Source organism: Hemicordylus capensis, chromosome 6, assembly GCF_027244095.1.
Source record: "Hemicordylus capensis ecotype Gifberg chromosome 6, rHemCap1.1.pri, whole genome shotgun sequence".
Taxonomy (NCBI): domain Eukaryota; kingdom Metazoa; phylum Chordata; class Lepidosauria; order Squamata; family Cordylidae; genus Hemicordylus; species Hemicordylus capensis.
The window spans coordinates 164,478,603-164,494,046 of NC_069662.1; the positions used below are offsets into that span (position 1 = coordinate 164,478,603).

At 45.0% G+C, this 15,444-nt stretch overlaps 1 protein-coding gene across 2 annotated transcripts in view; it reads left to right on the forward strand.

Annotated features, from left to right (window-relative positions):
* The window catches only part of NKTR (natural killer cell triggering receptor), a 63,445-nt gene that overhangs the window by 31,988 nt on the left and 16,013 nt on the right, over positions 1-15,444 (forward strand). For both annotated transcript variants that reach the window (XM_053260894.1, XM_053260895.1), the window contains 4 exons: positions 3,036-3,065; positions 10,575-10,720; positions 12,705-12,930; positions 13,683-13,835. In XM_053260894.1, the coding sequence (XP_053116869.1) occupies positions 3,036-3,065; positions 10,575-10,720; positions 12,705-12,930; positions 13,683-13,835 (555 nt within the window). The remainder of the gene's footprint in view (positions 1-3,035; positions 3,066-10,574; positions 10,721-12,704; positions 12,931-13,682; positions 13,836-15,444) is intronic.

Here is a 15,444-nt window from a genome sequence, read left to right on the forward strand (position 1 = left end):
GATGAAGTTTTTCTTCGGGGGGGAGCAGGACCAACTTAGAGGGAAACCGCTTGTCATTATGGGAGTACTGTTCTCAGTCGATACATATGCCCAGCTTCATTAACTTGACTTAGAAAATTCAAGATGCTATTTTATGATACAGCATTGAAACTTTATTTACCAGTTATTTGTGAAAGATTAGTCACTTTCTGGGAGAAGAACTCTGTCAAGGGCTCTGGAAGCTACATTTTCTCAGCAGCTCTCTCTTTGTTAGAGGAAATTCTGCTTAGAGCTTGAAGGAAAAATATTAGACAGGAGATTCATGAGCTTGTGTCCTTAACTATGCAATCATGCAGTAGATGTCCTATGGAAGAAATTTCTGTTAAATGTACATTGGTACATTTGTTTAATGTTCATATACAAAGTTTCAAACTTTTGGAACATCTAAAACATGAGGAGGAGTAAAAATATAGCTGAAATGCTTTATTTGCAGTTGTTCAAAGGTACAGTACTCTTGTCTCCCTAACTGACTTCAGAAAAACTTTAGACCTGTATAACTAAGTAATAAAAAATAAATTAAAATAAAATATTCATTTGTGGGGAGATCTTCCAACTCAGAATGGACATCTCATTATCAGCCTTCCATGGGAAGCTTGTTACTACTTGGGAGTTGGTCTTGGTTTTGATGGTTTCCCTCCTGATAACAAATTATAATCAATGTGCTCTCTCTAATCACTTCTGTTGTAGTTCAAAGTGTGCAAATTGCTTTACAATACAAATTCATCCTTGCAGCGCCTCTGCTTGGATGGTCCCGTTTTACAGATAGGGAAGTGAAGCCAAGGGATGTGCCAATAGTCATCTAGTACCTTTGTGGCTGGAGTCCAAGTCCCAGCATGCTGACCTCTGAACAACACTGGCGCTCTGAAGAATCAAATTAGGAAAATATGAAGGGCCAGTTTATATGCTATTCTGGTAGGAAGCTGTTGATACATTGCCCCATAGCTGGTCATCAGTGGCCTCAGGATAATATATTAACTCTGCTCCTGCCCCCCGGCGGCCTGCTGCCAGCAAGTAATGCTTGGTAAAACCATTCTGCCCCTTGGCTTCTTTGTGAATGTTCTTTGGTGTTCTAGAACACTTAAGCATGTGCTTAATGTCCATTGTAATGTGTTTAAGTGAAAATTAAGCCTATGTTTCAGTGTGGTATTGAGCAGAAACCAAGAATTGTTAGTATATGGATTGAGACCTAGAATATTTTTGTCCAATAAGGATGCTTATTGTTTACGGGAATATATGATTTTCTAGGAAAATAAGATGTATACTAAGGAGGCTCAGGAGGAGGTCCTTGAATTACGAAATCTGTGACAAGTTATGGTTTGGGTTTTTTTTTTTTAATACAGAAGAAACACCGCTTTCTATGCGAAAGAAAAGGCATGTGTTATACTTGGGATGTAATGTATTCCCCCCGCCCCGAAGTCTTATGGTTCAATCCTCTTGTGGAATTCCACCATTACACTATATTATTGAAAGATTGGATCAGAGGGAACATAGTTGCCTATACAGCCATTAGGTTGTATGATTTAAGAGGGCTATATAATGACTGGTACAGTGTTTGGATGACATTTCAAATGTAGTGTTTACTTCTGGATGCCCTAGTTGTTGTTTTGTTTGTTTTTGTTTCATTTAAACTGCTTAGAAGACAAATCTGGTGGAAGTTGCAGGAATAATTTGAAACAGAATGCCATTATATAACTGAAATAAATATATTTTTTATGTTCAGGGTACAATTAATCAGCTAGATGCTCTTGGACTTCCTAATGGTATTTTAACATGTTTTTCCTGTGAATTGGTTTGGTAGCAGTTCTAATGTTGTTTCTAAACTCATTTAAATGAATTTCAAAATCAATCACTTCTAAAAATGTTGACAGTTTTTTCAAGACATCATAGTTCTTCCAGCCAACAAGAACTGGGCAGCCTTTAAATAATCCAGCATTTAAATGGTTAAGAGTAGTGTGTGTGTGTGTGTGTGTGTGTGTGTGTGTGTGTGTGTGTGTGTGACCATTGCATTTGAGAGGAGGAGTATTTGAGAGGAGGAGAACTGGTCTTGTAGTAGCAAGCATGACCTGGCCCCTTAGCTATCCAGGGTCTGCCCTGGTTGCATATGAAAGGGAGACTAGAAGTGTGAGCACTGTAAGTTATTCTCTTTAGGGGATGGAACCACTCTGGGAAGAGCATCTAGGTTCCAAGTTCCCTCCCTGGCATCTCCAAATCAGAGCTGAGAGAGATTCCTGCCTGCAACCTTGGAGAACCTGCTGCCAGTCTGTGTAGACAATATTGAGCTAGATAGACCAATGGTCTGACTCCGTATATGGCAGCTTCCTATGTTGCTAATATAGAGCCAAATAGCAATGAATTACTCCGCCAGTGATATTATTTGACTGTCCATACACGTTAACTTCTGCATTTCTATATAGTAAACCAGTCTCTAGTGAGATGGTTTGGACTTGATGTCTGGACCAAGAATAGTGGAAAACCAATCCGTTTTATAGAAATTGTGGCTCATGACTCTGTGCCTCATACAGTTGATTTTTGAGTTGTATCAGTAGTAAGGCAGTAGTAATAGGAGTAGCACCTAAATTATTTGCGTATTATTTCAGTATTCTAAGAAATGGATTGCAGTCCTGCACAGTGGAGCAATGCAAATCTCAGTACAATAGATTTAAGTTCATATTAATTTGCCCAGTTGCAGCCACAGTGTAACCAAGAAGTTGCTGTATGTATTATTTATTATTATACATATTGCATGCACTTCACCAGATATGGAGGAAATGCTGAAGTGTGACTTAGCATTGTAACATTAATCTCTACTAAAAAATATAATGTAGTCCTTGTATTTAGTATGAATCTAATGCTTGTGTAAAAATTAACTATGTTCTATTTTTCTTCCTTTCTTTGTTTTGTGCCATTCTGCCTTTTTACTTCCTCATCTGAACACCTGATTTTTTTTCAATAAAAAAATAAATAAAAATCATCTCATGCATGTTGGTGTTAAGCAGAACTACAAAGCCTGCTCCTCATCTTGACAGGTAAGGCACACATTTTTTAAAATAAATAAATAAATAAATAAATAAATCTATTCTTGCATGTTGGGAACACTTGAGACCAATGAGCTGGACAAACCCTCTTAAGAGCCAATGTGGCTAGAGTGTCATACTTAATCAGGGGACCCACATTCAAATCTTTGTTTGGCCATTAAGCTCTGTAGGTAGGTGCAGGATACTGCCTCACTCTAAACCAGAGATTCTCAACGTTGGGTCCCCAGATGGTATTGGACTTCAACTCCCATAATCCCCAACCAAAGGCCACTGGGGCTAGGGATTATGGGAGTTTAAATCCAATAACATCTGGGGATCCATTGTTGAGAATCCCTGCTCTAAACTACCTTATAGGGTACAGTGGTCCCTCGACTTACGAACTACTCGACATCCGAAATTTTCGACTTACGAATGGAAAAAAGTGCCGCATGCTTACGAATTTTTTGACATCCGAACGGCACTGGGGTGGGGGTTCCACTTAAAAAGGGGGGGCTTTACTCACCCCTTCCATGAAAGTAAGGCACTGTACTGTACTGTATTCCTTGTAGTAATCGGGCAGCAGGGTGCCACCTGCTTCAATCTCCCTCGGCGCGGGCTCCCGCTTCTCGTAGCCATAATCGGGGCGGCAGGATCGCTCCCAGTCCCTGCCGCCCCCTTCAAGCTCAGTCCCCCTCGGCTGGCGGCCGCCCCCTGAAGCTCCCCAGAGGTCCCCCGCCGCCCCCTTGTTTCCAAATCTAGCCCCATTTAAGAGGACGGCAGGAGAACTCCCTGCCGTCCCCTTCCCCCTTGCCGGCTGGGCTGCAACTGGCTTCTAGGAAGCCTTTCGTGCGCCTGCGCAAAAGGCTTCCTAGAAGCCAGTTGCAGCCCAGCCGGCAAGGCAAGCGGACGGCAGGGAGTTCTCCCGCCGCCCACTTGCTAAAGTTCCTTAACTTTTATGAACTTACGAACTTTTCGACCTACGAGTATGCATTCGGAACGGATTAAGTTCGTAAGTCGAGGGACCACTGTAATTGCAAGGATAGGTTTAGGTCAATGGTATTTAAGAGAACATAGTCTTCACTATGAGCCCCATCGCCTTTTGAGATCATCTGGAAAGGTCCAACTGTTAGGGATGTGCATGAACCAGTCCGGAATTCATGCTGGTTGTGTGGCGGAGGGGGTTACCTTTCAAGGAGCAAGGAGGGTGCTCATCCCCCCCCCGCCACATTTCCCCCACTGGCGCTGTCTCCAAAACCACTGGGGCAGCAACATACCTCCTTGCCCTCCCCGGTTAGCATTGGTCTGGAAGTGGCCAGTGCATGGCAAGGAGGTAGAATGCCACCGCACACCAGTGGTTTTGGAGACGGCGACAGCGAGAGTAACGCGGCAAGTTGGGGATGAGCACCCTCCCTGCTCCTTAAAGATAACCCCCACATACACACACCGAACCAGCTGAGGGCCGGTTTGTGCACATCCCTACTGTCTATGGTCAATTCAGATGGGCCTTCTCTGTTGCCACCTTGAGACTTTTGAATGCACTCCCTGCTGAAATAAGAGCCTCCCCATCTCTGACAGCTTTTAAAAAGTCTTTAAAGACACATTTATTTACCCAAGCTTTTAACTAGAATTGTGGTTTAAACTTTTTAAATGATTTAATTCTTGTTTTAATTTGTGAAGGCCCGGGAGGATAACCCCTCCCAGTTTAGTTTGTCCTGCTACTCTCCAGGTGCGGTTGACTGAGCCTTGCTCCTCTAGCCTTGCCTCTACCTCTCCTCTTCCTCGCCTCCATTTTGTCTCTCTCCCTCTTCTAACCTCTGGTCCCTCCTTTCTCCACCTCACTATTATTATTATTTTTTAAGGCTTCCGTTTACTTTTATTTTCCCAATCCTTTCCTCCTCGCAGTGGAGCCGCAATGACTGGGCATTTTACAGACCCTGTCCCCCCAGGGCCCTGCGAACCCCGAGGGAGTGCCCATTGGGTCAGAACTGCCCACGGATCTACCCACTGAACCAGACCCTGGGGCTGACTCAGAGTTGGAGGGGGAATGGTCGGATGGCCCGCAAATAGAGCAGGCCCCCCACTCCTGCAGGTTGTCCCCCCCCCCCCGAGGACTTCTATTTGTGAAGGCCCTCCAGACACTTGGCCTCACAATTGAGGGCTTGCAAGACAGTGCTACCCCTTCAAGGGAATCGGTTGTATTTCCCACCCCACCTTCATCAGACCTCCTGTTTCCCTTGCCGGAAACTTTTGCAGAGGTCCTGCACCAGGAGTGGCAGGCCCCATCTGTGCAGAAAAAGACCACCACATTGGCCAATAAGCATTACAGCTTCATTCCATCAGTGGCAACCCTATTCCAAATGCCGCCCGTGGATGCTCACATGGCCGATCTCACGTCAGGAGCTGTGTTACCTAAGGATGGGGAGTCGGTCCTTAAGGACCCTACTGAAAAGAAATTAGAGTTTCAACTAAAAAAGAATAACGAATGTATCTCGCTTTCCATAAGAGCCTCTATTGCAGCATCCATCCTATCCAGAACCGCATTGCTCTGAACAGATGAGCTTCTATAGTCACCACCCCTTGACCTCCACTGGCAGAGGAAAATGTTCTTAAAGATTCAGATACAACACTCGACGCAGTGCGCTTTGGGGCCCGTGCCACGGCACACTATGGTGCACACTATGGTTGAAGCACTGACAAGTTGACTCCGCGTCCGACTCCAACCTTTCTGCAGTCACCTTCTCAGCCACCAAACTATTCGGTGACGAGGCCTTGAAGGACATCTTGGTGGAGATGAGAGACAAGAAGAAGGCGCTCCATTCTGCCACCCTCAAAGAGGACAAGAGACCGAACAGGAGGTTCAGCCAACCCTTTTGGCCCTTTTGCGCAGGCTTCCACCCCAACAACAGGGAAACCAGATTGCAGCGCACCGGATGGAACAGGCAGTGCTTCAACACCCGGCCTAATCCTCCGAAACAGCAATTCGGCTAGCAGCACAAGCCACACCAGGCCTCCTGACTCGGGCCAGGTAGGAGGTCGCCTGTCACACTTCTATTACGCATGGGAGACCTCCATGACCGACAAATGGATCCGCCACACAATTTTGAACGGGTGCAGGATATATAGGAACATAGGAAACTGCCATATACAGAGTCAGACCATTGATCTATCTAGCTCAGTATTGTCTTCACAGACTGGGAGTGGCTTCTCCAAGGTTGCAGGCAGGAATCTCTCTCAGCCCTATCTTGGAGAAGCCAGGGAGGGAACTTGAAACCTTCTGCTCTTCCCAGAGCGGCTTCATCCCCTGAGGGGGATATCTTGCAGTGCTCACACATCAAGTCTCCCATTCCAAAGCAAACCAGGGCAGACCCTGCTTAGCTATGGGGACAAGTCATGCTTGCTACCACAAGACCAGCTCTCCTCTCCTTATAGAGTTATAGACATAGAGTTAATGTCAAACCCCAGGACCGATTTATGCCCACTCCATGATCCAAATCACACCTGAAACACACCGCTCTACTACAAGCAATAGATCACATCCTCAGTGTCGCTGCAATAGAACCGGTCCCCCTACAGCAGCACCATCATGGTATTTACTCTATCTTGTTCATCATGCCCAAAAAAGACAGAACATACAGGGCAATCTTGGATCTCAAATACTTAAACAAATGGGTCCACCGCAGAGTGTTCAGAATGGAAACGCTCCGATTCATAGCAGAGAACCTACACCACGGAGACCTGTTGGTCTCCATTGATCTCACAGAAGCATACCTTCATACCCCGATACATCTACACTCCTGATGTCTACTTCGCTTTTGCTACTAGGGACGCCACTACCAATACATGGCTCTCCCATTCGGGCTGTCATCTGCACCAAGGATATTCACCAAGGTGATGGCTCCACTGGTAGCTCACCTCAGACTCCAGGGGGTCAGGTTATTTGCCTACTAGAGGACATCCTTATCCATTCCAGAGGCACTGCCACTCAAGACGCATCCACCACGCTCACGGCACTATCCTCACATGGTTTTTTGTAAATGAAACAAAAAGTCAGTTGACACCCTCCACACGGATCCAACATCCGGGAATAATCATAGACACCGTAAGGGTCAGGCTATTCCTCCCCAGCGACAGAAAAGCCAAGATCATAGGCCTCACCCACACCATACTAGCCTCCAAGAAGGTGCACATCATGGCATTAGCACAGCTGTTGTACCTAATGGTATCCACCCTGGAAGCCCTGCCCTGGGCATGTTTCCACCTTAGACCTCTGCAGTGGTTCCTCCTACCACACCAGCAGGAGATCGCAATGAGACGCCAAGCAAGGGTCCTCCTGCCCACCACCATCAGGACCTCCCTCCGCTGGTGGACGAACAACAGAAATCTCAGCCATAGCAAACCCTTCTTGGACCCGCCAAGAGTAATAGTAACGACAGACACCAGTCTCCATGGATGGGGGGCACACTGTCTCTCGCACTCAGCCCAGGGCATGTGGATGCCACAAGAGAAGCACCACAGCATGAATTGGCTGGAGTTGAGGGCCATTTGGCTAGCACTCAAGGCCTTCACACACCTTGTCAACTCCAAGGACATGCTCATCAGAACGTACAATATGACCGCCAAAGCACATGTAAACCCCCAGGGAGGGACCAGATCCCACTCCCTACACCCAGAATCAGTGTTCCTGCTGCAGTGGGTGGAGGTCCACCTCACCTCTATCACAGCTCACCACATCAGTGGGGCACTAAACACTCAGGCAGATTGGCTGAGCCGCCAAGACCTACATCCAGCGGAATGGGGGCTCAACCCCCGGTTGTTTCACCTCATCACGGAAGCTCTGGGACAGCCAGCAGTGGACCTTTTCACGTTGCAGCACAACAATCAACTGTCACGCTTCTTCTCCCACTTCCCGTGCCCACAGGCGGAGGGAGTGGATGCCATGTCCAGCCCATGGCCCAGAGAACTCCTGTACCTGTTCCCTCCAGTGCCACTCCTCTCAGAGCTCAGGGCACTTTCAGCCAACAACAGGTTCTTCATTTTCTCATCGGACTCTGTAACACTAATACCAGACCCCTCATTCATTCCTAAGGTGGCCACAGTCCTCCATAGTGCTGCCCTCTTTCTGCTCTAATCCCTCCCACCCTCGGGAGAAGGAATGGCATAAACTGGATGTCCGCCACTGCCTAAAAGCCTACCTCTCCCGGACATCCTCGTTCAGGACCACGGAAGCCCTCTTTGTATCGTTCCTGCCAGCCACAATGGGTCAAGTGGTATCAACAGCTACTCTGGCTAGATGGATAAAAGTCTGTACCGCCTTGGCATATGACACACAGAGACTAGAGAAACCAGTCCCTGAAAAATCTCCCCTCTTCCTGTTAGTTTGTTTGAAGGGGGGAAAGGCTAGATGTTTAGAAAAGCTTACTCATCTCCTGAAGCTGTGTCTGCTCTTCACAGAGTAGTCTTCCAACTCGCCTTGGTTCTAATGTTATGTGAGAGGGAGAAGAAATTCTCTCTATCCACTTTCTCCACACCATGCATGACCTCTATCATGTCTCCCCACGGTCATCTTTTTTTCTGAACTAACTAGCCCCAGGTGTTGTAGCCTGAGTAATTTGTGCAAGAGAAACTCCAAGCAGCTTTTGCCTGCAGAAACCTTTAATTCTGAAAGTTAGTTCTCTTGAGTAACTTCTTCCATAAAAAGATCTTACAGAATTTCTGAATTCTGTGTACCTGCTTGATAAATATTTATTTGATTTATATAGCACCCGTTCTAAAGTGGCTCACACTAAAAATGAATAAAAACACATAACAATTAAAATAAAAAACCCATTTAAAAGCAAATTAAAATTAAAACTAGATATCATTAAAAGCCAGGCTAAAAAGATGGGTCTTTAAGGGTCTTCTGAAGATCTCCAAAGAAGATAATCTTCTCATATCCATGGAGAGCGTGTTCCACAGCCTAGGGGTGACAACTGAGAAAGCCCATTCCCAGGTCTCCACCAGATGAACTAGCGGCTCCTGGAGACAGACCCCTCCTGATGATCTGAATGAGTGGTGGGGAACTTGTAGAGAAAGGTGCTCTCTCAGGTAACTTGGACCTAAGCCATTCAGAGCTTTAAAGATAATAACCAGCACTTTGTACCTTGCCTAGAAACATATTGGCAGCCAGTACAACTGTTCTGTACAATTACAGCCAGTACAATTACATCAACAGGCATGATGTAATCTCTCTGGGATACCCCAGAGACCATTCTGGCTGCCACATTTTGAACTAACTGAAGTTTCCAGACTACGTACAAGGCAGCCCTACATAGAGTGTATTGCAGTAGTTCAGCCTCAAGGGTACCAGCAGGTGTACCACTGTTTCCAGGTCATTCTCCTCAAGGAACGGGCAGAATTGCCAAATCAATCACAACGGGTAAAAAGCACTTGTGGCCACAGCCTCAACCTGAGGCACCAGGGTGAGAGCCGGGTCCAAGAGCACTCCCAAGGTGCAAACCTGTTCTTTCTAGGGGAGTGTAACTTCATCCAGAACAGGAGGTTCTATCCCGTCTTGCAGATTACGACCCCCAATAATAAGCTCCTCCGTTTTACTTGGATTCCGCTTCAGTTTATTATCCCTGATATCGATGAGAAGGAGAAATAGATATGGGTATCATCAGCATATTGATAACACCCAGCAGCAAGTCCCCTGATGACGTCACCCAGCAGTTTAATGTAGATTTTAAAAAGCATTGGTGACAGAATGGAGCCCTGAGGGACTCCATATAGTAGCTCCCATTTTGACGAGCAGCTGTCACCAAGCGCCACCATCTGAAATCTACCCAAAACATAGGAGCAGAACCACTGTAAAACAGCACCTCCTATCCCAAACTCCCTCAAGTGATCATGGTCGATGGTATTGAAAGCCACTGAGAGATCCAAAAGAACCAGCTGAGTCGCATTCCCTCTGTTAATTCCCTGGCCATCTGTCAGGCCGACCAAGGCTGTCTCAACTCCATAGCCCACTCTAAAGCCAGTTTGAAATGGATCTAGATATCAGTTTTCTCCAAGACCGCTTGGAGCTTTCCTTCTTTTTAAGTGTTCTTTTTTTTAAAGGCTTCTTAATATTTCTTTTTAAAAGTCTTTGCTAATTTCAGGCACTGTGCAATAATGGAATGTTTTTAAACTGACCTTTTTAAAGAAGTTAAATTCTTTTCTATAAGAATATATGTTATTTTACATTTTATATCCCGTTCTTCCTCCAAGGAGCCCAGAGCAATGTACTACATACTTAAGTTTCTCCTCACAACGACCCTGTGAAGTAGGTTAGGCTGAGAGAGAAGTGACTGGCCCAGAGTCACCCAGCAAGTGTCATGGCTGCATGGGGATTTGAACTCGGGTCTCTCCTGTCCTAGTGCATACCTCTAACCACTACACCACGTTGGCTCATTAAGCTGGTTGCATTAAGCTGTCATGCGTGTGTGTGTGTGGTGCTTGCTTATATATAAAGCATTGTACTTTTTGCGTATTCTATTTCTGCAGTGTACATGTTGTCTTCGGACTGGTTATTTCTGGTTTTGAAGTAATAGAACAAATAGAGAATCTGAAAACTGATACTGCCAGTAGGCCATATGCTGATGTGCGAGTTATTGACTGTGGGGTGCTGGTTACAACATCAGCCAAAGATGGTAAGCCATTATTCTTGCTTCAGATCGGTTGAGAAAGCTCATAATCTCTACTAGCTCTAGTAATCCTGCAGAATTTCATCTTGATTAGAATTTTAGAAACATCTTTTCAAATGTGCCCTGATTATGCTTTTATTTTGTCATTTTATTATGCTAACTTTGGTGACAGTGGTTCGGTTGTGTTTGGGAGAACATGGTCTGATGTTTAGTAGTGAAAAATATGTTGCAGGATGTTTGTAAACATAGCATGATATAGCAATATTAAAGATTATTCATCTTAATTATTTTAAAATGTTTAAATGATAAAGTGGGTCAAAGGGGTACTGTCTATTTTGATTAGCTTTAATTGTTAAATTGCTGTAAAAATAGCTTTCTTTCATGACTCAGCTGACATGAAAATGTTTGTTTACTTTGTAAATTAATGATTCTGTCAGCACCATACTCTTCATTCTAATGCTTCAGGGAAAATGATGCATTTAGTTTTGCTCGATAGTATAAGAGCATTATCCATTCTCCTGTAGTCAGAACTTCATTAATGGGAGAATATAGCACAATGGAATCCTTTTCCTTCACTCCTCACCCCACTCCCCCACCCAAACTGGCCTCTGCTGTACAGGTCATTACTATTTAGAAGTAACTTCTGGATCAGATTCTTTGCGGGATGAGGGAAGGCTGGATGATATATGGGAGGTGCCCTCTGGCCTCTTCTTGCAAGTAGTAGCCAGAGTTGTGTGTCTGCATCTGAGGACCATCCCTGGAGTGTTTTGGGGGGGATTTCATTGAATCTTATGCAGCTGAATTCCTCCTGTGGGTGAAATTGGGGATGTGTCCTGTGAAAGCGGCACATAAAATAGTAAAGTAACAGAAGTATACATTTTAATACATTTTTTAAGAAAGGGGAAAAGAGAAAGCTCTAATTCAGGGATCCTCTGAAAGCACCTGAAGAAAAGTCAAGTCTAAGGGCTACTGAAAAGTGAGCAAGGAGAAATTAAGATGAATATTTGAAGTGATCAGTGGTGATGATCCCAATCTGTTGCTAATTTATGATCCAGATTTCCAACTGTGCTGGTACAGAGACCTACCCCAAGTCAGTCTGGGTACATTTTCACAGGACAAGTGGCCATAAACTACGGTTAGACTGTCCAACGATGATGATTAAATTACCAGTTTATGGTTTTACATCTCCCCAGTAGCGAAAGCAGATCCAGCATTTGCTCCATCAGTAGACATCCATCTTCTATCTATATATTTAATTCTTAATCTATATATTTAATTCTCTTAGGCACACCCATCGCTAATCCCATGCATGGCAGCTCTCATGAGAGAGTTGCTGTTTAGTGGCAGGGGAATGTGGGGGGGAGAAGTGGCGGCCCAGCAAATGGATGGCCACGGGGCGGGTAGCAGGGAGAAGACGGACAGCTGGTGGACAGGCCAGTGGCCCCGGCAGGCGGCCGGCCAGAGCGGCCGTGACCGGTGAGTGGGCTCTGGCAGATGGCAGCAGGCAGCCAGCTGTGACTGGCGAGCGGACAGCCAGAGCAGCTGCAACCGGTGGGCCAGCGGGCGGCCAGAGTGGCTGCAGTGGCCCTGGCCAGCGAGCAGGCCCAGCAGATGAGCGGCCACGAATAGCGGGCAGCCACGACCGAAGGGCGGCTGTCCGGAGCGGCAAATGGCGAGCAGCCGAAGTGGCCGTGAATGGCAAATGGGCGCAGCGGCTGCGGGCGGGGGGAGAAGAAGAGGGGCGGCTGGGAAGAATGCGGTGGGGGTGGCAAGCAAAAAAGTGGCGGGGGTAGGAGGACTAGGAGTGCAGATGCTCTTCCCCTCGATTAGCTAGTACTATCTAAAATATTTGTAAAAACATGTGTATGTGTATAATCATGACCCCCAAGTAAATTATCATATTTATGGTTTTATCCAAGTAGAATGCCAGTTCCAAGTTGAATGGCATTCTAGAGGGAATAATCAAAGTGTGTAACTTTGTCATCCCAAGTGTTGGAGAAGAAGAGGAAGGTGGCTGCTGACTCAGAAGCTTCAGATACCTCCACCAGCAGTTCTTCTACTTCATCAGAATCTTCATCTGACAGTGAGTCTGAAAATGAGAGGATTAGGAAAAGGAAACGCAAGAGGAGAACCAAAGTTAAACAATCAAGAAAGCGAAGAAGGGAAGAAAGGAAGAAAGAGGAACCCAGGAACAAACAAACATTGGGCCACCGAAGGTATCTGAGATATTATCTTAATAAGAATTGATGGGGAAATGGCAAAGTATTTAAAAATCAAGAACCTTGCATGCTGAAGCATTTTTTAATTGCTACTGCTAGAATGCACATACTTTTGTGGATATGTGCTTAAGCTTCTTTTGAACACTAAACTTGTAACAGCTGCCTGATTAACTAAATTCCCAGGACTTACAATGTGAATTCTTTGCTGAAATAGTGCATAAACCAGCACTGATGATTTTTAGGATTGGCTAATCATCTGTTTAAAAGGCCTATATATACAGTAGCTAAGTCAAAGTACATCACAATGAAACGGAGCCTTCATTGATTTTCAGTGGATGTTTTCAATACTCATGCTGAAAGTTATAGAAATGGCATGTTACCCTCAGAGCTCCTGACATTCTTACTTTCCTTGCTCCTTGGAAAGTTTATGTGACATATTCCTATACGTAGGGGAATAAAAGAGGATAAACCTGTGGATCAACTTTAAATTATTTGAGTAGCTGGGGAAAGTGATTGTTGCTGACTTCAAGAGAATGTATGTGTTACTATAAACAGATTCAGTCAATTTGGGGGGAACTCCTTATGCTATAGGAGAGCTTCACTTAGAAAACTGTCAGTGTACAAGATGTGTTTTGACATGTAGGTGTTCTCATTTGGGTTTTTCAAAAATGCGCAGACTAGCCCTGGTAGAAGTTCTTTTGATAGCTTGATCTGGTGCCTGTTATAATCATTACTTTCTTTCTAACCAGCCACTCTGACAGAAGTGAAGCCAATGAAAAATCTGTGGACTTGAATACAAAAAGAGACAAACCTGTTGTCCGTCCCGAAGAAATTCCTCCAGTGCCTGAAAACAGATTTTTGCTGAGAAGAGATGCACCAGTTATAAATGCAGAGCCTGAGCCGTATGAAACAAACTTGCTTTTTCTGTTGGATCCTTCTTTGTGGGAATATTCCTTTCCAGTACTCTTTGAGCCAATGTATATTTCCAATCATGGGATTTAGACCTGGATTTTCATGACTTGCAGTATATTTTCATGACTTGCAATATAATAGGGATGAAAGTCACACATGTATATTTCTGAGCAGATATTTGCTGAAATGAACCCATGGCTGGAAAATACATTTTATGTCTAGGAGCTGAATCCTTAATTGCTACTGGAAATAAAGTTGCATCTAGCCAGGTGCCCAAATACAGGCTATTGTGTTCCTAACAATAGCCGTACCAGATGCCATTTTTAAAAAAATGTGTACAAGATAGTTGTTTAAGAACTATGTTCTATTCTGTGTTTGCTTTATATATCTGCAAGTTTTAGGTTTAGAAACATCCTCTGCATGAGAGATGCATATCTCTCTGTGTGATATGCCAAGGCATATGACAGAGATGCATATCTCTTGTGACACATCCTCTTTAGTTCTTGGTCTAGACCAGGGATTCTCAACGTTGGGTCATTAGATGTTTTTGGACTTCAACTCCCATAATCCCCAACCAAGGCTACTGGGACTGGGGATTATGGGATTTGAAGTCCAATAACATCTGGGGACCCAACGTTGAGAATCCCTGGTCTAGACCCCTGGTCACATTGGTTTCATACCAGTTTCAGTTGTTTTGACCCTTAAGACTGTGGAGTCAATAACCCCCACCTGTTATCTCTGGGTGTTGAATTTGGTATGTGCTTACATTACTCTGTAGGTAGTGGTTTCGAACCTCAGGGGTCTCCTCTGCTTAAGTTATAGAAGCAGTCCACAATGCCATCTGCCCAGTTCATAGGAAGCCCTTTTATGCATGTTGGGGAAGCTCCACCTTGGTCATCAGGGAATCTTGCCCAGCATAATGTTGGCTGTCATTCTTACATCCCTTACATACCCTGCATCCTCAATTGAAGAATGCTTGTTAACTGTTTAGCACCTCTGGAAAGATTTGCTGGAAGAATCTGGCACTCAGAGCCCTTAAAGGCTACTTTCTTTGGGGCATGCTATACAAAACTTTGAAGTCCAGTATGTGGGTGTCCATCTTCGAGAACAGATGGAGGAAAGTGTTTAGGGAGGATAGATCCAAGGAGGAGAACTGATGCTGTGGAAGCAAGCATGACTTGTCCCCTTAGCTAAGTAGGGCCCACCCTGGTTGCATATGAAAGGGAGACTACATGTAAGCACTGTAAGATATTCCGCTTAGGGGATTGAGCCGCTCTGGGAAAAGCATCTAGGTCTCAAGTTCTCTCCCTGGCATCTCCAAGATAGGGCTGAGAGATTCCTGCCTGCAACCTTGGAGAAGCCACTGCCAGTCTGTGTAGACAATACTGAGCTACATGGACTAATGGTCTGACTCAGTATATGGCAGCTTCCTATGTCTTCAGTGTACAGCATTGCACCCCATCCAGTTTGTCTGCTGTAGAGGCTACTTTGCAATGGGTGAAAACTTCATGGGAGTGAAAGGGAGTAGAGATGTGCATGGGACAAGCTTGGAATGGAACACAAATGCCGTGGATCTTTAAGTTGGAACAACCCCATTCT